Source organism: Haliotis rubra, unplaced genomic scaffold, assembly GCF_003918875.1.
Source record: "Haliotis rubra isolate DU_JTF1 unplaced genomic scaffold, ASM391887v1 Scf1449, whole genome shotgun sequence".
Lineage (NCBI taxonomy): Eukaryota > Metazoa > Mollusca > Gastropoda > Lepetellida > Haliotidae > Haliotis > Haliotis rubra.
In genome coordinates this window covers 2,578-24,744 of record NW_025765391.1, presented here as the reverse complement: position 1 = coordinate 24,744, position 22,167 = coordinate 2,578, and the positions used below count along the sequence as shown (strand labels likewise).

Sequence of the window (22,167 nt, the reverse complement as noted above, 5' to 3'; positions counted from 1 at the left end):
TGTTTAATGTGTTTGTGTGTGTGTGTGTGTGTGTGTGTGTGTGTGTGTGTGTGTGTGTGTGTGTGTGTGTGTGTGTGTGTGTGTGTGTGTGTGTGTGTGTATGTCTCCCTGTGTGTGTGAGAGAGATGTTGGGGTAAGGTGCCGACGTCCCTCATGGGGTAACTGGGAACCCTTCTGCAGTGACCCAACATATTGCAGTTGACAGACGGATGGAAGACCATTGCACGAAACTGCCAGAGCACATTCATTCATTAAAGTCATTTAAAAAAAATGACATAAATAATAAGAGCCTCATAAAGCTCGGATGTGAACAAAACCCATCTCCAAGAGTTCTCTCCACCTATTCTGGTGCTGCTGTACCATCTAACGCGTTTTACGACTGACTGGAAACGAGAGAGCTTCTGATCTCAGATCAGAAGCGTTCGCCACAAGACACCTCTTGAACTGCATGATACTGTACTCAAGTTCGGTTTGCACCAATTAAATATGAACAACTCCAGGTTACACAAAACCAAATATTTTCCCCATTGATTTTTACAGTACGGTTATATATTTTTTTCAATTAACTAGGCCGTCAACAGCTAATGCATGTACATATGTGCCTAGTTCAACGTTAAAGGTGCAGTAAAGGTGCATTAAAACAAAATACATGAGTATAACTTTTTCCTATTCCAGGAAGCTAAACCCCAGTTTCTGCAAAAAATACCATCTGCTTGAAAATACTTTTATGCAGAAGTCGCCATGTAATACTGACTAAATGCTGAACAATATGGTTAGTTTTAATAACTGAATTGGATGTACATTAAAAACACAAACAAATCTTACACAAAATCATCCAATCACAGCTGTCAAAAGATTCAACCTGCGCCGAAGGCAACGAAAAGTTCTTGTTAAACTACGGATTCTGGTTTGGTGTACTATAACCTCCATAAATACTTGACACAAACATGGTCATACTGCTGATATAAACCAGTGATCAGAGAGAAAAAGTAAGGCTAAATCTAAACACCGCCATACCGGATCTCCAACGTATTTGAATTTGTGCCATATATTTTAAAAAATTCACTTTTGCACAAACGAGAACATTTATGATAACAATTCAAGACATATCGCGTTGTGTTCACAACTACTTTTACAACCTGTAAATAACATAAATATGCCCCTTTGGACAAAGGCTGAATGTAAATGGCAGTGAATGGTGAGATCCACCGTGGCTATCTGTGTGATTTCAAGCGTACATAAAATGGTGAACAAAGTCAGAAACGAGATTGAGCAAATGTTTCTAAATCTTCAAGGGACCTGATGCCATACACCTGGGGGGCTCTCGTCTCATGTAAGTCCCGACCACACAGTCCAGATCCCACGATGTATGTCTTTCCTAGTTTCTGCTGGCTCCAGTGCAAAACTGTATCTATTGCAGGTGTTTCCAGACCAACAATCTGTGCTAAACCTTTGTACACTACGAGGCCAAATGGAACATCCTCTGTTAGATACCGCCTCTTAAAGTCTGGTATATATCCTTGGTCAGCTGTAATCATGGTATGAAATATTCCACTATACGCCTGGTTTGTTGTCAGAGCTTGTTTAAGGCTGCTTGAATCAGTAATGGACGATCCATAAGTGTTTAATAACCACTGAAGTACACTTGTGGTTTCATTTGGTCTTCCTCGTTGTATGCGTAGTTTTATCATGTTGATTTCATCGTCGAGATGACTCATCCATTGTACTTGGATGTCATCTACGCCTTGGTAGAACAGAGGTATCTCGGATACAGCATTTTGCCACAATCTTTCCATTTTCCATAAAAGATTCCAAGATGCATCACACAGGCCTTGTGAGTTAGACCTAGACTGTGACTCACTTGCTGAATAACTGGAAACTTTCCCCAGATGTGCTGTAACTGACAAAACGGATTGAGGAGAGTTTTATCATCATCGTGAACAATAAACATCTTCAAGGATTCCTTAATGCCAATTACATTTACCTTCACGCCATTCTCAGCTATTCTACAGGCCCAGGGAAGGGTTTCGGCCAATGTGATCATAAGGTCATCAAATTTATTTTGAAGAATATGACGGGCTTGAAACTCAAAACCTGGCTTTCCAGGCAAGGCAACAAGGATGGTTCCTTCTGTATGTAGGGTTCAATGGCTGTCAGGTACTTCCCATGGGAAGATGCAGGGACAACTAAGATGACGATGTCTGCTCCTGGCACCACTTCTGCAGGGTCGTCAGATATAGCATGGGGGTTAGCTTTGTATAAAGTTGATTTGCCCTTGAAAGATGGGAATGAACATAACAGAATGTTGTTTGCTGCAGCTTTTGTCCATTCCCGAGCCTGGGAAAGTGCGAGGACGCGACATGTCATGTCAGGCTTTGAAGACACTAAAGCTGCAAGAACATGGGCTCCGTTGCCACCACCACAAATAAGAACTGTTACTGTCATTGTCAGCTCTGTAAACGAAAGAATACCTGTAAACGTACCATATCAAGTAGAATACCTAATTTTAAATTTTTCTGCATCCTTATACTGAAATCTGTATCATGTATGTGTACATATTCGTGACCCGTGAAGGTCTGGGTTAGTATATTGATCTTCAGTAACCCATGCTTGTCGTAAGAGGTGACTAACAGGATCGGGTGGTCAGGCTCGCTGACTTGGTTGACACATGTCATCGGTTCCCAGATGAGCAGATCGATGCTCATGCTGTTGATCACTGGATTGTCTGGTCAGACTCGATCATTTAGAGTCCGCCTCCATATAGCTTGAATATTGCTGGGTGAGGCGTAAAACTAAACTCATTGACTCACTCACATCACTGGAAAAATGTCCACATTTACAAGCTTGGAAATGTCTTAGAAAGATGATGTTTCCAAGACGTTTCCAAGACATTTCTAATTTGGGAAATATGAGATTTCCAAATAAATCCAATTTTGGAAATGCCCACAAGGGAGATAACTGGTGGGTGATGGTAAGTGTTCTTTGTACGCCCCTAGACACCTAATCCCTTGTTAATTGATAAGTGAGTCAAGGCGGTGGTAGGACAATAGGCCCACTCAGACAAAAGCCCCCAGACAAAACACCCTAGGCTAAATGCCCCAATGACAAAAGCCCTCAATGAAAATATGCAATAGAATACCAACAAGTCTTTTTGCAGCACATGAATTTATTCTCACATTAATATATACTGAACATCATTGAAAAGGCAGCAGTCTAAAATTGTCCATATGTTCATCAAGATGGATTTCAACATGACAATGATCAATGAATATAACTAGCATGAAGTCGAAGGGCATGTCCAGTTGACAAAATGCTTTAGAAACAAATTCCTGTACACAGGATGACTCTTAATAGAACGATCCAGTCTGTCAATCAAAACTGGCGCACTCAGTACTCAGCAGGCCGGGCGCGCTTTGTGGATTTGTCAGACTGATTTCAGAGATCAAACGATGCCCCAGAAGCGATGTCTTCAAATTATGCCATTCACATTTGCTATATCTATTACATATTGCTGTGATTTCATGTGTACCTTTAACACAACCATTACGACGAAGACAATAGATTTGAGACGGATCAAAGGAGTCTGATAGGTCCCACGAACAGTTAAATGTTGGCACCATCGTTCACGAAACCTACGTCTGCAAGTGTTATAAACACGGACAATTCTTGTAACTACAAAATTGTTGTTGCTTAACGTTTTCAGTCAATACTGGCCACTGAGTTGGTACGCCATAAAGCTGACATGAGACAGGCGAGAAAGCCGTGACACAATGTAAACATATCTGACAGCGATATAGTTTGATATAATTTTGATGACACTAGTAAGTATCTCAGAAAGGAAATAGATCAGAATTAGTGTTATGTAATACAACAAAGATTTTCATTGTTTAAGAGACAATAATGTCAATATGTAATTTTATTGACAAGAAGCTTTAAACTTTGAATATATTCTTTCCTTCTTATTTGCATTAGTAGTGAGCAGTAAAATATATCTGAAGAAAAAGCAGTATATTTGTATGTTGTGTAACATTCTATTTCAATGCTAGTTAATTGTTCGGATAACTGTGGATCCTCTGTTCGAAGATTTTGCATCACAGGTTTCCTATTTCTGGAAGATGGGTCAGTGTACAGGTGCAGACTGTATCTTAGATTCTTTGTGTTTATGGTGGTGTGACATACCTGTACATAGATGCTGGCAGTTCTTGAAGTCCAGTATAGTGGACGTTTGTAAATTAGGATTTCCACAACAAAGTACACATAGAAAAATACATTGGAAAGGATTCTAAAAAATGGATTTCCTTATATTCAGTGTTATTTTACGATGGTGTACAGATTTTGAAGAGAGAAATTTTACTAAGAATAACTGCAGATTAGCTGCTGAATATTGGCTTCTGGGTATGTCCAGATACATCCATGGATGTCCAGTAACGTTTCCCAGATAATATACATGTATACACACAAACAAGGTGGACGAAGTAGTAGACGGGATATTTTTTCTGCTTTGTTCCTTCAAAGGTAGAAACCCATGTTTTACAAACTATTAATTTAACTAAATTTGAACAACGGATAAATAAATAAAGGCGGCACGAGCAGTTTTGACAATTTATTTATCGAAACGATCTGCAACTTGCACATGTGGTTGTGTTCACGGTTTTACTATATATTACGATGGGAATATTTGAGAAAAACAACAAACAACATAATTCAGTTACCTTTCCCTACTAATATCTTAGACGAACGTGAATTGGCAGATGGATTATTTGGTAGAAAATACGCTTCCCACTCTCAGCAGCAGGCTGAGGCGATTTGTCGTCGGGCATGTAGAGCTTACTCATTTTCACTCGCCAATTACAACCTGTCAACTAAATTATATTGAAAATAAAATACGTCTAACTTTCCTTTTTAAATATCGTTCACAAAACGACCGATACTAAGTACCACAAGCAGAATTCATCAACAAAATTCGCAATCACGCACTTTTCGGCGGCGGTGACGCCATTGTGATTATAGTCAGTGGTTGTCCCCGAAGTGGGCGGGATCAGTGATTGACCACTGCCGACTGCCAGGACAGCTGCACTAGTTCAAGGTTGACGTGGGGTCATCAGCGCTGATTCCATGCGACGCCGTCTACACGCTATAGGGCTCCATGCTCGACGTCCTTACGTTGGACCAATTCTGACTGACAGACACCGTAATGAGCGTATACAATGGGTTAGCAGGCATTTTCAGTAAAGGTTACAACAATGGCGTGGTGTGGTAGTCACTGACGAGTCACGTCTTCATCTACGTAATGCTGACGGCCGATTACGTGTTTGGCGTAGACGTGGTGAACGTTTTGCTGATGAGCGTGTGATTCAGACAGACCTTTGGGTGGTGTGGAGTGTCATGGTCTGGGCCGGAATAAATTAATCATCACAGGACTGCCTTCATGTCTGTCAAGGGAGAAGTAATGCCCTTTATTACCGTGAGCAGATTCTTCAGAATCGCATCGTATCTTTTTAAATCACCACCAATATGTCCATACTTTTCAACAGGACAACGCACGGGCACACACAACAAGACTTTCCATGCAGTATCTCGCCCAGCAACACATCCAGGTTATTCACTGGCCAGCACAGTCGCCAGATGTAAGCCCAATGGAGCACTTGTGGGACGAAATTGGTCAAAGTATTTCACGGCGACAACAGATGCGAAACATCCGTGAACTTGAGGCTGCACTACTGCAGAAGTGGAATGCCATCCTCAAGAACTCTATTCGGACGCTTATTGACTCAATGAGGAGACCTTGAACTGCATGTGTCAATGCAAATGTCGGTCACACGCGATATTGACTTTTCGATTTGAGTGTTCCGTTTATAATGAAATGTACAAACAATCGCCTTGGACATAAGAAAGTATACGATATGCTAGCTGATTCACGGTCTGTTAAACTCTCTTGTTCCGATAAGTGGGAACACGTCACTGGTTCACACTACTCGGACTTTGACTCGAAATGTTTCAACTCGATCGCAAATAAATGTTCTCCAAGTACCGAATTAAGATGGTTGCAGTACAGGACCATTTACAGAATATTGCCAGTCAGACATTTCCTCTACAAAATAAACCATGTGGATAGGCCTAAATGTACCTTCTGCAACGATTATAACGAAACAAAGGTAAAAACATATGGCGTTAAATAAAATTATGGCTCAAAACTGTAAACGTAGAATTGAGTTTTACAAACACCCAGGTAATGTTTGGGATTAAAGGAAAACATAACTATGCACTAAATGCGATAATTATTTTAGTCAAATATACCATATACAACTGTAATAAGAAAAGTTTCATTCCAAATATTTCACACATCAAGAGACAAATCATACAATAATATAATACCACAAAATATGTATATATTAATCGTCACCAGGAAGCCTACTTTCTAAAACTATGGCCCATCCTACACATGCTATTAGAACCGTTGAATAGGTAAAATATTTCGATGTATATGTAACAATGTTAATTATACAAAAGTATTATTGATTATTTATTGAGGCCCTACATGTTTGCATTGAACTAATACTTTTACAGAAAATGTGAAAATACAATGACCGTAAACTTACCTCTCGCTTTTGTATGATAAATGTCTGGATATGAATACTGGTGACCTCTTACAGATAACTGAAAACACCTGACGAATAACTGCTCTACACAGATCCATATAGTTCTTTAGACCTCAAAGAAAAATGGTTTGATTTGCTGGTGATCTCTGTCTGAAAACGTCTTTACTCTTGATGAACTGCTTCTGCTCATTGACAGCTGGACATTTTGTTTCACCTTTGTTGTCATTGGCAACAGGCCCTTAGTTTTCGGAGTAATAATGTAATGAAAAGAACGGCAAAGACTTGTATACGTTCCGGCATCCAAGGTGGGGTTGCACACCTTGATGATAAAACCTATTATTTCTATACTGACAAGTAGGACGTCTGTAACAAAAGCTGTCTGCTGTAGTAAAGATATGAACCTGTAGTATAATTCACACGTTACTATAAGAAATCCACTATCTCTGTAGTTGAATACTCTCGGTTGGAAACCAACAGTATTAGTTATATAAGTATTCACTGACAGGTTAAACTATTTCTGCAGCTTTTTACGCCAGTTTGTTACTAAGTTCAACGATACGCAATGTTTAAGCCAACGAGTTAATTACCTTGTCCACAAACAAAATGCACAGAAAATGAGAATATACAATGACTGTTAACTTACCTCTCGAATTTGTATGATAAATGTCTGGTTATGGACACTGGTGATCTCTTGCAGATAGCTCTACACACCTCACAAAGTCACGACAAGGACTTACATACGTTCAAGCATCCAATGAACATCCAAGGAACAGCTTGTACATGGGATATTCTTACATGACAGTGAAGAATGCTTCATCTGATTGGTCAATATAATGACACCGAAGAATGTTTAATCTGATTGGTCAATATTGCGGCGTTAAGCAACAATCAATCAATCTTACTTCAGGGTGGTTCTGATGAGAATGGGGTCTGCCACATGCCTCCATTCCACCATTTATTGGCCTCTCTTACCTGAAACAACACTGCCATCGTGAACAACTGACCTGGCAGCCATGAACAGTGAAAACCAACCGAAGTAAGCAAACGCACTCAGTTCAAAATGACATCAAGACAGTGAGACGACAAGCACAGAACGTATATTTATCATCCAAAACTGTGTTCCACAGGAGATATCGCTTGTGTGAGATCAGACGATTCCATGTCGTACTCTGTAGATTTTGTACAATGCCCTGACTATGCTATGACGTCATGAACTTGACTATGACACTGCTACAGTATCTCACGGGGAAACAGTCTGAAGACTTAAGCCGTAGAACTATTGAAAGCAGCAATAAACCAACATCACCTACTGGTACCCACGGTAACACGAACTCATCAACCTACGGTGAGTGAGTTGGAATTTACGCCGCTTTTAGCAATATTCCAGCAATATCACGGCGGGTCTTCGGCGTGACGAGCGAACGCTTTAACCACTTGGCTACCTCACCGCCCCTCAACCTACGGTTGTCTTGAAAGGCAGGTCACTGGATAGGACGGTCAGGCTTGGAAAAACAAAATAAAAAATCTCTCCCTAGCAGCGATGACAGCACAAATACTAAAGGTCTTATTCAGCTCCCGTTTACACTGTTTCCTCCAGATTCAATGTATGAATTAATCGACATTGAAAGCAGAGTCAGGGTATTTTACCCACCACGGACTGGATAACTCCTACTTATCATTGTTGAACTCAGTTTGGAATAACAGTTTATGATCCAGCTAGCTGAATACATGCATGCATGTGTAGCCATGCAAATGTTGAGTGTAAATGTAATTCATGTGACAAATTGTTTAATGTGTATATTTGTTTACAGTAATGAAATTTCAGACATCATTGAACTTACGCAAAATATAAAATATTTTTACTACATGTTTGGAACGAATGACGTTACAATAACTGCATGGACACCGTCACACCTATTGAACTAGCTGGAAAGTTTTGTTCATATTCATACAAAATGAATATCAAATGCGCTTTTCTCATTTCTGCATGCACTAGGCGTAATTTTGTGAATAATCTTGTAGAATCAATAATGAAAAGCGAAAACATGCCACGACTGACAAAAGCTCAGCGTTTCAGCGCCATCGGCCGACTGTAGACAGGCGACTCATTTTCACCCGTGGACAAGTTTTTCCACCATACAGTCAGTTGGCACAACGTCCCAAATTATTAATCTGATTGGTTCCATGGGACGAAGATGCCAGGCAGTTCTTGACTCTCAAAGGGGGCCATATTTGTGGACAGATGCCACATTTGAACAATTTGTTGTGTTCCGTTGATTATTTATATAACACACAAAGTTCACATCTGAAAACACTTTGCTGTTTTGGTTTTGTGTGTGTGTGTGTGTGAATGAGTGAGTGAGTGAGTGTGTGTGTGTGTGTTTGTAAAACTGAGGAATGATAGGGAACAAATTAATAGCAAGAAACACCGTAGATTTCTTTGTTTACACTACAATTGATGGTGTATGTTACTTATAGCTGTGTGTACATGCGTGTGTATTTAGGACTGTGGGATCGGGTTCATTGGCAATCTGGTTAATTGATGTTCATTTCACCAGGTAGAACACCTCATAAATCGTTCATGAACAGCTTCGATGTGCAACACCTCGGGGAAATGACATACAGAGAGCTATATTGTTAGTACCTTCACCGCACTCATTGCAATAAAGAAGTTGACTATCCATAGAACTTGGTTTTCCTTCATCTATGCAACTTCTAAAATGTCTCTTAAAGAAATGTAATTGATTGCTGTGATGTAAGTGTACATTGTGTTAAGGAATTACCGGTAGGCGAACGTGAAGTGTGACATTGTGTTAAGGGAATTACCGGTAGGCGAACTGTGAAGTAAGTTGTTGTGTTAGGGGAATTACCGGTAGGCGAACTGTGAAGTAAGTACATTGTGTTAAGGGATTACCGGTAGGCGAACTGTGAAGTACCGTGTTAGGGGAATTACCGGTAGGCGAACTGTGAAGTAAGTACATTGTGTTAAGGGATTACCGGTAGGCGAACTGTGAAGTAAGTACATTGTGTTAAGGGAATTACCGGTAGGCGAACTGTGAAGTAAGTACATTGTGTTAAATTACCGGTAGGCGAACTGTGAAGTACCATTGTGTAAAGGGAATTACCGGTAGGCGAAATACATTGTGTTATGGTGTTAAGGGATTACCGGTAGGCGAACTGTGAAGTAAGTACATTGTGTTAAGGGATTACCGGTAGGCGAACTGTGAAGTAAGTACATTGTGTTAGGGGATTACCGGTAGGCGAACTGTGATGTAAGTACATTGTGTTAAGGGATTACCGGTAGGCGAACTGTGAAGTAAGTACATTGTGTTAAAGGGATTACCGGTAGGCGAACTGTGAAGTAAGTACATTGTGTAAAGGGATTACCGGTAGGCGAACATCTGGACTTCTTCTTTACATTGTTTGATCACGTAATTTTCATGGATCAGGACTAATTGCTTAACAAAATGAGAGATTTCATTACGCCTGGAAAGTTTTGCACCTGGAGGTCATTCGCAATACTAGCAAAACTTTCCTGCCCGCAAAACCTTGTCGATTTACAGTATTTTCTCGATTCCTAGGAAACAGGCAACATATGCATACATAAACACTACCTTAATGATAGAAACCTACTATTTCAGAAACCTACTATAGCAGAAGGTTTCCCCTTTTGACTCTATTCATGTCGACAAGTAGAGACTATGTTCATTTGATTCCTGGGTTCCACACCTGGATCATAGAAACCTACTTGTTCTACAGTAGAAGGTTGTCCCTTTGACTCTATTCATGAACAGTCTGAAATAAAAATATATTATTTTGTTTGTTTGTTGTTTAACACCGTACGCCACGTTGTTACAAGGTTCACCGAGAGCAACGTTTATTACAACGAAGTAAGTGTGCTGACTACAAAATTAAAGCACAGAAAATTATTGGTTTGTTGTTTTCGAGCTGTATGGCCGCGGTCTGTAAATATTCGAGTCTGGACCAGACAATCGTGTGATGAACAGCATGGGCATCGATCTACGTAATTGGGATACGTCAACCAAGTCAGCGAGCCTGAAAACCCATCAGTCGCCTCTCAGTACAAGCAAGGCTTGCTGAAGAAATAATTCGAACTTCACGGGTCATATACATACTCATGCCAATAATGGTTGTCAATCTACATTTTGTAAACTGGGAATTGTCAAACTAAAACCTTCTACCTGTTTGATGGGCATTTTAGAAGTTGAGTTGATGAAGAATAATGACAATTATTATGGATATACAACTTCTTTTATTCTGTGGAGGCGACGTTTCGACATAGGTTCTAATGTCGTTGTCAAGGAAGTGATACATGAGTAACAAATTGAGAGAATATATACAGGAGTTGTTGTTACAGTAGATAGGGAATGACTTGTTTATACAATAGATGAGGTTGATGTACAACGTTTATATGAGAGATAGGGTAAACTGATAGGAAGCCAGTAGGGTGACATACAAGGGGCTAAGTTAGAGCTTATATAACTGATAGGAAGCCAGGTGGATGTTTATACACTTGATGGGGTTGATGTACATGGTTGGAATGAAACAGGTAATGTACACAAAGAATATTATAATTACATTATCAAGTGATGGTAGGCATTGGGAATGTAGTATCCTTCATCTCTGTTGAGGGCAGGTCCTATTTTCTTGATGTGTACTGCTTCCAAAAAGTTTACGGAGTTTGTAGTCTGACTGGTTCTTTACTATGGTTCTGGTCTTGTCCCATTTGATGGTGTGGTCAGGATGGGCTTTTATGTGGTCGGCAATGGCTGATTTAGAATATTTTTTCTGACTGACGCCTGGTGTTCCTTGATCCTGAGGGTGAGTGGCCTTGATGTTTCTCCAACATAGGAGTCACCGCAGTCACATTCTCTGTGGTAAACCACACCTAAGGGGTCTTGCTTCTGGGACGACCTTGATCTTCCTGTGGCCTGCAAGAGGTTCTGGATGCTGTTGCCTCTTTGGAAGGTGACGTCAATGTCAGCTTGTTGCTTCAAAGAGTATTCGGATGTGATGGCTAGTTGATCCTATGTATGGCAGACTGATGGTGAAGGGGCTCTTTGTTGTCGGGGCGGTTTGGTTGTTGAGTCGAGGGTGTTGTTGATGGTCAGGGTGACAAAGGGGAAGGGTATTCGTTGTATTTGGTGAAAACATATCTGATGTGGTCCAGCTCGGCACTAAGAGACTGGGATGTAGAACAGATATTTTTAGCTCTCGTCGGGTTAGGGTGGCGATGACACCTCTCTTGACCTGAATAGGATGGCAGGAGGAGGAACGTCGCCTCCACAGAATAAAAGAAGTTGTATATCCATAATAATTGTCATTATTCTTAAAACCTTCTACTTAATCTACATTATATAGACTGGGAAATGTAAAGTTAAAACCTTCCACTTAATCTAAATTTTTGTAGACTGTGAATTGTCAAACTAAAACATTCCACTTAATCTATATTTTGTAGACGGGGAAAGGTCAAACAAAACCTTCTACTTAATCTACATTTTGTAGACGGGGAAATGTAAATTTAAACCTTCACCTTAATCTACATTTTGTAGACGGAGAATTGTCAAACTAAAACCTTCCACTTAATCTACATTTTGTAGACTGGGAATTGTCAAACTAAAACCTTCCACTTAATCTACATTATGTAGACTGGGAAATGTAAAGTTAAAACCTTCTACTTAATCTATATTTTGTGGACTGGGAATTGTCAAACTAAAACCTCCACTTAATCTATATTTTGTAGACTGGGAATTGTCAAACAAACCTTCTACTTTATCTACATTTTGTAGACGGGGAACGTTGCCTTACTTGACATATAAATGTTCGCTGATGTTAAATTATTATGGTGTAATCTTCTGCGTGCCAAAATACGATAATCATAGTTTTAAATCCCAGATCCACAGAAATTCAACGCACCATAGTCGTGGTCATGGATTTCACCTGCATTACCTCAAATTCTTCTCTCGCCCAGCGTATCAATAATTACAATGAGGAAAGTTGTCCGTCATAATCTTATATAACGTGTGACAGCTGAGTGGTTCATAAACTGTCACACCACACTGACATGCGTAGATGTCTTCGAGAACTTCCAAAATGGTTTAACAATCACATGCATCTTGCTTCTTGCACCAATGTCGAGTAATGCAACGCTAAATTGAAGATATAATGCAAATAATGTAACTCCCGAAGAAATACACGTGCCAAAGCCATTCGTCACCACCCTTTCCGTAAACTCCATGAAGCTATTCGGCTTGTTCCGGAATAACACGAGCTGGTCACCTTGTAACCAACGACAGTATAACGGTACCCCATTGGCAGCATAAATCATTTTAATTACTCTTATTTCAAAGGACTTTTTCTCTTTTCAGAATAGCTATTTTTCGTTACTTCAATTATATTATCGTAATTTCGATCATTATTTCGTTACATCAAATATATTTTGAAAACACTTTTAACTCGTAGTATCCGTGCATCGATCATTTTCTCCGTCGTTATTTCAATTTTTAAAAACAAATAAACTTGTAACCAACTATAAGTAATTAGATTGCACCTGATACTCCAAAGGAAGCCTAAATATTCGTATTTGTATTCGTTAACACTGACAGTCGAGTCACCACCGTCAAGCTCAGAGAGAATGTTACTGGTTTGGCCTTAGCTCCAAAGGACACCCGTCACATAAGTCATTGTTAAGAAACGGCAACATAATATCTTTTGTCGTTGGGTTGGTGTGTTGGTGTGTGGTGTGGGTGAGGGTCTGTGAGTGTGGGGGTAGGGATGTGTGGTTGTAGAGGTGTGGGGGTGTGCTGTTATGATCACGTTTATATGATCAATGTCGTCAGATATTCCAAAGTGTCGAAATGGGTAATTAAGCCCTTGTTTTGTTTCAGCCATACAATTCACCTGTATATTTAACTGGAAAAGTAGGCATACATCCATCATATCCCAAATCCCAGTTTCCGAGCAAAGTACAGTTTCTTGAACATTTGCAATTTGGTTGAGTTTAATCCGGGATTTGAACTAACCCTGGACGAATGAGGCACCTAATGGCCAGCACACGATCGTGTGTACTTGTATAAGTACTTTACTCAGTGTACCCTACATACAGAAAAGAGCCATCCTGGTTGCATTGCCTACACAGGCAGGATTTGACTTTGAGGCATGCCACAGTTAGCCATAGGACAAAAAGACCTTACTGTCATATCAGCTCAATCCCTTCCCTGGGTCTGTAGAATCTCTGAATATGGTCATATAGTCATTATGTACATGGTATACTAAGTGGACCAAGTCAGACTCTATCCTTACTGTGTGCTTAAACCAATCTTTCGTTCCTGTTCTTAAGCGGTCTACTCCCATTTGTGAGAACTCCCAATTGTGAGACTCCCAGTTATGAGACAGTGAACTAGGTAATTAACAAAGAAAACACACCATACTCCTGTGTCTGATAGAATGGTGAGTGAGTGAGTGAGTGAGTTAATATTTAACGTCACAGCGGCAATATTTCAGCCATATCGTGACGAGAACATTCGATATTGAAATGTAATATATGTATATTATAAAAAAAACTGCCAACGAAGGGCAGTAAAACAACTATAAATATCACAGATATATATGTAAAACTAGTAATAGAGTCTAAAAACATTTTAACTATAGTGGACAACACAATATAAAAATAGGCTATAGATCGCTAATACTAGGGACCATGGGGACTTACAGTACATTTGCTTCCTGCATGGGCCTAGCTGGATTTACATCATCCCTCAGCTGTTAGCAATTGAGATGTATCTAGCCAAACATTAAAATTACATATTCTACGATTAAAAAGAAAGTTGAAATTGACTTTGAATGTTTTGGGACTTACGTACCCTCTCAGGAGGACAATAATTTTACAGTACTTTAACCCCCTCGAGGATACAGCCACTAACAATCTGTGTTACTAACTCAAACTTTCAATCATAAAATATTTAGCTATTTACAAATCTGTTAACAAATTTAATTCTTTTAAAAAAGCAATAATTAAATGAGGACGTATATTAGTAAAAGATCCTTCATCGTTCGTGATTTGAAATAGATATCCCTTGTGAGGGAATACTCAACACAGTCAAGCAAGACATGCTTGACCGTGATTCGTTCATCACAAGGATCCTCACCTTTCAATAGGTACTCATGCGTATATCTTGTGTGGCCAATACGACATCGTCGTATGATGACCTCTTCAAATCTGGACTGACAACCCAAGTAAGTGTAACCGATATAGGGTTTTATTTCATGTAATTTATTGATACCTACTTGGGTGTCCCACTTCTTTTGCATCAGATCACGGATGTGAGATCTAATGCAAGCTTTGTAATCAGAGTATGGGGAGCAGAAGTGGTGTCACAGATTTGTTGAGTGCAGCCTTAGCAGCAATATCAGCCATCGTGTTCCCAGAAATGCCAACGTGGCTGGGTAACCAACAAAAGACGATGTCGCATTGGCTAGTAGCAAGCTCATTATACAATTCAATAATTTCTAGTAAAAGTGGATGTTTGCAAGAAAAGATTTTTAATAGCCTGAAGACACGAAAGAGAATCTGAAAAGATGATATATTGTGTATATTTACCATGTTTATTAATATATTTAAGAGCTGTTAGTATTGCGTTTGCTTCTGCTGTGAAAATTGAACTGTCATTGGGTAGTCTGGAAGATATTGTTTTGGACCCAATGACAGTGGCACAATCAACCGCGCCACCATCCTTGGATCCATCTGTATACAAGGATTTATAGGTATTATATTTAATTCTTAATTGACTAAATTCTTGTTTATACTGTAAATCATTAGTTTCGGATTTTTTAAAATGTGGTTAATGTTAAGTCAACGTCTGGCCTCACCAATTGCCAAGGAGGAGAAGAAAGAAGACGAGAAGGAGATATATTCTCCAGATCAATGCCGGCAGCAGAAAGGAATGGTTTAATTCTGTGCCCAAGAGGCGGAACAAGAGAAGGCTTTTGTTATACAAATCCCATAAAGAGGAGTGAAGATGCAGTGAAACACAGGATTAGACTCGTTAGAATATAGCTTCGTAATATACTGTAATGATAATTTTATACGGCGTTGGGTAAGAGAAGGCTCATCTGCCTCGACGTAGAGACTGTCAACAGGAGATGTTCTGAAGGACCCAAGACAAAGTCTCAGACCTTGATGGTGGACTGAATCTAAGAGTTTTAGGTTGCCTTTACAGGCTCCACCATAAACGATGGAGCCATAATCAAGCTTCGAGCGGACAAGTGATCTGTAAAGGTGTAAGAGCGTAGCTTGATCCCCTCCCCACCTTGAATTAGACACGACTTTCAATAAATCAAGTGCTTTCAGGCATTTAGTTTTGAGAGATTTGATATGCGGAAGAAAAGTTAAATGGGAGTCGAAAATGAGACCTAAGAACTTGGCCTCTTTTACAACCTTGATGGGAGTGCCATTTAAAAACAGTTCTGGGTCTTTATGTGGTTTATATTTACGGCAGAAGTGTATGCAATTAGTTTTGATTTAGAAAATTTAAAGCCGTTTTCAAGACACCATTTATGTATTTTATTTAAACACAACTGTAGTTGCCGTTCAATAGTATGCATATTCTTACCGCGACAAGAAATGTTAAAATCATCCACAAAAAGTGATCCATCAATTGAATCATTTAAAACCTTGGATAAGCTGTTAATCTTAATGCTAAATAAAGTGACAGACAAAATACTGCCTTGTGGGACACCCTGATCCTGATTGTAATGGTCAGACAGGGTTGAACCCACTCGGACTTGAAATTGCCTGTCTTTTAAAACTGTGATATAAAAAGAGGTAAACGACCCCTTAAACCAAAATCATGTAAATCCTTTAAAATGCCATGCTTCCAGGTGGTATCGTATGCTTTCTCAAGATCAAAGAATATCGATACTGCATGTTGTTTATTTATTATAGCATTTTTAACAAAGGATTCTAAACGTACCAAATGATCAATGGTACTACGATTTTTCCTGAAACCACATTGAATATTTGTTATGAGATTATTGGTTTCAAGATACCATGTTAATCTATTATTTACTATTCGTTCCATGGTTTTACAGACGCAGCTCGTTAAAGAGATTGGTCTGTAATTTGACGGATCTGTATGATCCCGGCCAGGCTTTGGTATAGGTACTACTATGGCTTTACGCCACGAAGTTGGAAAATTTCCTGAAGTCCATATTGTATCAAAAATATTTTGAAGTGTTTCTAAACATGATGCAGGTAAAATGTTTCAAGAGCTGATAGGGTATATTATCAGCCCCTGTTGCAGTATCATGAGCTTGCTCAAGGGCAGTACGTAACTCATGCATTGAAAATAATTCATTGTAGTCTTCTCCATTGTCTGAGGTAAAATTTATTCGTTTCTTCTCCTGTTGTTTCCTGATGTTTCTGAAACTCAGGGACATAATGGAGGAAGACGAATGTTTGGCGAGAGTTTCACCAAGCTTATTGGCAATGTCAGTCTGATCAGTTAACAAATTATCACCATCCTTCAGATGATGAAACAGTAGATTTGGAACCTTTACCTTTTATCCTTTGTATCATGTTCCACACCTTTGAAATCGGTGTCCGTGAGTTTATCTTGGAAACATAATTTCGCCAAGACTGACGCTTATTCTGTTTAAAAGCACGTCGAGCCTTGGCACTAGTGATTTTAACATTATTTAAATTGTGAACTGTAGGATGCCGGCGAAAGTATTTCTCTGCCTTCTTCCTACACTTCCTGGCCTGTTTGCAATCATCAGTAAACCATGGTTTACGAATGTGTGTGTGTCACAGAGGACTTAGGAATTGTTTCATCAGCTATTATATTTAGCTTGTCCGAGAACAACTGAATAGGATCCATAACATTGACAAAACAGTCAGATTTCAATCGGTCAAAACAAAGAGTCTGAAATAAAGTCCAGTTGGCCTTTTAAAATTCCGCCTTGTCGTAGGAGGCTCATCATTAGGGTTTATAGCTGAAAGTATTGTGGGAAAATGGTCACTTCCACACAGGTCGTCGTGGACCGACCATTCAAATTCGTTATAAATGTTTGGATCTGTTAGTGACAGATCAAGTGCAGAATATGTTCCTGTACCAGGATGCAAATATGTGGCTGATCCATCATTAAATAGGCATAAATTATTATTTGAAATGAAATCCTCAAAGGAGTTTACCTTTGAGTGTTAGTTGCGGAACTTCCCACAGAGGGTTATGTCCATTAAGATCACCCATGATGATACAGGGTTTCGGGAGCTGGTCAAATAGATCCTGAAGATCGGACTGCTGAAGAACTGAAGAAGGAGAAATATACAAAGAACAAAGCGTAAAGGTTATCTGTAGAGTAAGACGGACAACAACATCCTGAAGATTGCTTTTAAGAGGAACTGGGCTATGGATTACACCCTGCCTCACGAGAATAGAAGCACCGCCAGTGGCTTTATCACCTGGAGGTGAGAATGAATGAAATGAATTGTACCGACGCAATTCAAATCGATCTGTACTTTTCAGGTACGTCTCTTGTAGACTAAAAGCTGATGGTGTAAAACCTTGTGATAAAATTTGTAGATCGTTAAAATTGTTCCTGAGGCCTCTGCAAGTCCACTGGATTACTTGTTGATAACCGTTCATGGTGGTTTAACTGGAGAACGTGATGCTTGCCTACTCCTATGAGTAGAGACTGGAGGGCGGACCTCCATGTCTAAAGGTTCAAAACGATTTTGAACCGTTTGCGGGGGCTGAGGGAGAAGAAGGCACTTCCAAGTTTTGGAGGGCCCTGGCCCTTCTTCTCATCTGTTTCTTTTCTGCTTTTGTTAAGTGCACTGAGTTATCTCTTGTAACATTTGCTGGTTCTGAGTTTTGTGTCAGTTGAACATCCGTTTGTGTTTCGGATACTGATGTGTCCGGTACAGAGGAAACTTGTTCCAGAATGATCTGATCATCATTCACCAAACTGATCAACGTTTGGCAATGAGTAGAAACTCCGGAAGGTTTGACAACAGGTATAGGAGAAGAGGAAACTACAGCTGAGTAAGAAATAGAAGAAGTCTGAGAAGGAACAGAAACTAACTTTTTAGCTTCATGATATGAAACATTGTTAGTATATTTAATTTTCAGTATTTTTGACTCTCGTTCAAAGACAGGACATGATTTGGAAGAGGATGCATGTTCCCCGCCAAAGTTGACACATGTGAGTGATTCATTTGTACTCTCAGAACTCTCATGAGTGCCACCACAACGGTAACAAACAGCATTTTTTGCATGACAAGACTTAGCGCCATGTCCAAATCTTTGGCATTTGTAACATCTGAGAGGATTAGGTATGTATACGTCCACTGCAATATTGAAATAGCCAGCTTTAATAGACTTTGGAATGGTCGGACAGTTAAATGTAAACAGGTAGGTATTTGTTTTTATTATACTGTTTTCTTGTTTTTTGGTGAAACGCTTCACAGCTGTAACACCTTGACTTCCCAATTCAGCTACAATTTCCTCCTCACTCATGAACGTAAGACACTTTGCCCGATCTCTAACAATTCCTCTACTGGAGTTCAGTGTTCTGTGCACCGAGACAACAACCTGTGTATTAACAAACTGCTTAAGACCAAGCAGGTTGACAGATTGCTGCCTCCGAGCACATTCCACTAACAGTGAACCATTTCGGAGGAAGGTAACATTCTTAACTTCTCCGCAGGCACCTTCAATGCCTTTGGAGATAGCAAAAGGGTTGAGTTTCAATGGAGTACCGTCAGCAGAAGCAACAACGATAAACCTAGGCCAAGAATCAGAGTTTTCCGTTGATATTTCATCATCAGAATCAACATGTCGACATTTGTTAGCTTTGAAGAACCAGATTGATTGTGGAGAGACATGATGGGATAAATATATTCAACATCTCTGCTCCCCACCCGCCATGGAGGTCACAAGGACGACGTTACAGCGGAAGCCAGGCTGTAACACCAGGACTACAGAGATGTCATACTCCAGTAAATAAAGACATGAATAGCTATGATATCCAAAAGAACATGTGCCAGGCTGGTTCGGCCCATGACACATCTCTCAAGAAACATAGAATTCAGGGGTCAATATCACCAGATTGGCCTATGAGCCACCGCCTTCTGGCATAGGACTCTAGGCAAATATTATAATGACAATAGAATAAGCACAATATTCAGTGTCAACATACAATGTAAGCAAAATAATGTCAACATGAACATGTCCATGCACAGGGCATGGCGTGACCAGCCGATTGATGGAACCGGGCCAGTTCCACCACCCGTCTAGGTGAAGTAAGGGGCGAAGTGGTGTGTTGGGCAAACGGAACACGGCTCCAGGCTCCCAGTGCCCTCAACCACCAGCCTCCCGTCCTCCACCGACACAGGGGCGCAACCCACGGCAAACAGGTTGGTGGACCAAATATTCCCCGGGTCCACAACGGGGGTTGAAGGGCGCTTAGCGTTACCCAGCACCCACCACGAGGAGGTGGCCCTTCATGGGTGCCCTGATAGAATGGATTAACCCTAGCTAATTACTGATTTGCTATGTAAATGAATCTTGTGGAGGTAACTAAATGAAACTTACTTTATTTATATGTATGTATATTTTGCAAAAAGTCAATATCGATGACGTCACATCCTCCATTTCATTTAGTATTTCATGTTGCATGGGACCGGTGTTAACATAAACAGTAATGCTTGTTCACCAATCCCAATTCGTTTTCATAAATAATAAAATATGTTTAAACAGAAATGCCTTTGAAACTTCATAATAGTCAATAAAATGTGTTATCATAATTACATATTCTTCTGAATAAATAAAATATTTAATGAACTATTTCTTCTGAGTAAATATTATCTTAGATAATCTATTTCATTAATCACCTCATCAATGAACTATGCCTCCTGTGGGTACTCTTCAATAACTGGGCTGATCCACTTTTATTGTAGGGATGTGGATACACCACCTATGTGCACTGAACCATTAATTAATGTGTCTCACAAATGGGAGGACACCCTTAAGCTGGTCGACCATTGTCTGGAGATGACACACTCTATTTCCACATACTACTATCACGTTGGAATGATATACGGTAACAATATATACGACAAAGAATACGTAAAGGTGTCATGGAAATTGACAATTACAAAATGGAATTCCACAGACATATCCAAACAAAGAAACCTGACCTTGCCGCTTTTAATAAAACCAATGACATTACTTATATCATATTATGTTCTAATTCGCTTCGCTCAAACGAACATAAAACATTTACCAAGTATAACATACTCGTAATACAGGGTGCTGTCTACCGCGCCTCGAGAGCGAGCAGGTTTATTTCTGAAATTTACATAGCAAGAGCTCATCGACACAGATCACAGATATAAATATGCGATAAGCGCTCGAGTCCATACACTGCCCAATCGGATATCCTTCCATAGTTCACACTAACATAAAGCCGGATCTCCACGTAATCATGCATCCTTGAGTCTTTTATACACCCGAGACGACTCAGCCCTGAGCTGAACTGCCTCTGAAAAAGGTACATAAAAGCCATCAATACAATTGCAAACTTCATCAATAAGTAACTCTGAAGTTGACTTAACTGAAATGGAAATATAATCCCTTTGCTTTACTAAATATTCGGGAACATAACCAATCGTTACTTTAAACATTTGCAAGTAACTACAGAAAAACAAACCATTTTAGACCCACACAAGAATTGTCAGCCTAAACATAAAGCATACATAACTTAGAATATTGACCGTTCCACTCCATAAGATTCGTCTCTGTTGAGTCGTTGGCTGTGTCCCTGTCGCCAATCCCAGGATACGTACAATTCTTTCTTTTGACTTCTGCTGATCCTCAATCAAGTAACTTTGTATATCACCATAACATCACAGCCATGGCCTGCATGTGTACAGCACGGCCCGGTAGCTTGCATTTGTAACATGATCCAGTGGCCCACATTCATAACACACAGCCAAGTGGCCTAACCCACGGCCCAGTGGCCAAACACACGGCCCAGTGGCCAAACACGCGGCACCAGTGGCCAAACACACGGCCCAGTGGCCAAACACGCGGCCCAGTGGCCAAACACGCGCGGCCCAGTGGCCAAACACGCGGCCCAGTGGCCAAACACACGGCCCAGTGGCCAAACACACGGCCCAGTGGCCAAACACACGGCCCGGTGGGTGGCCAAACATGCGGCCCGGTGGGTTGCCAAACACACCGCCCAGTCGCCAAACACGCGGCCCAGTGGCCAAACACATGGCCCGGTGGGTAGCCAAACACACGGCCCAGTGGCCAAACACACGGCCCGGTGGGTAGCCAAACACACGGCCCAGTGGCCTTGTCTCCAATGAAAATAAAACCAAGGCAAAGCTACTCGCCTGAGTAACGCGTAGACCTCGAGTGACGAAACAATATCTTCAACCCACCTTGTAACCTTCTATCACGTGACTAAACAAGCACAACTTCTCGTGCAGCACATGTCTCCACGGTAGTCGGTCTGGACTACCGTATTTACCCTAGAT

At 40.3% G+C, this 22,167-nt stretch overlaps 1 protein-coding gene across 1 annotated transcript; it reads right to left on the bottom strand.

Moving 5' to 3' along the window:
* Positions 1 to 1,256: 1,256 nt before the first annotated feature.
* On the bottom strand, positions 1,257 to 21,164 carry LOC124269418 (opine dehydrogenase-like; the record flags this gene model as incomplete). Its single annotated transcript, XM_046704423.1, is given in 5 exon segments — positions 1,257 to 1,634; positions 1,862 to 2,133; positions 2,136 to 2,274; positions 11,414 to 11,611; positions 21,084 to 21,164. Coding segments are annotated over 5 exon segments (1,068 nt in total), but the record flags the coding sequence as incomplete, so codon positions are not given.
* Positions 21,165 to 22,167: the final 1,003 nt, after the last annotated feature.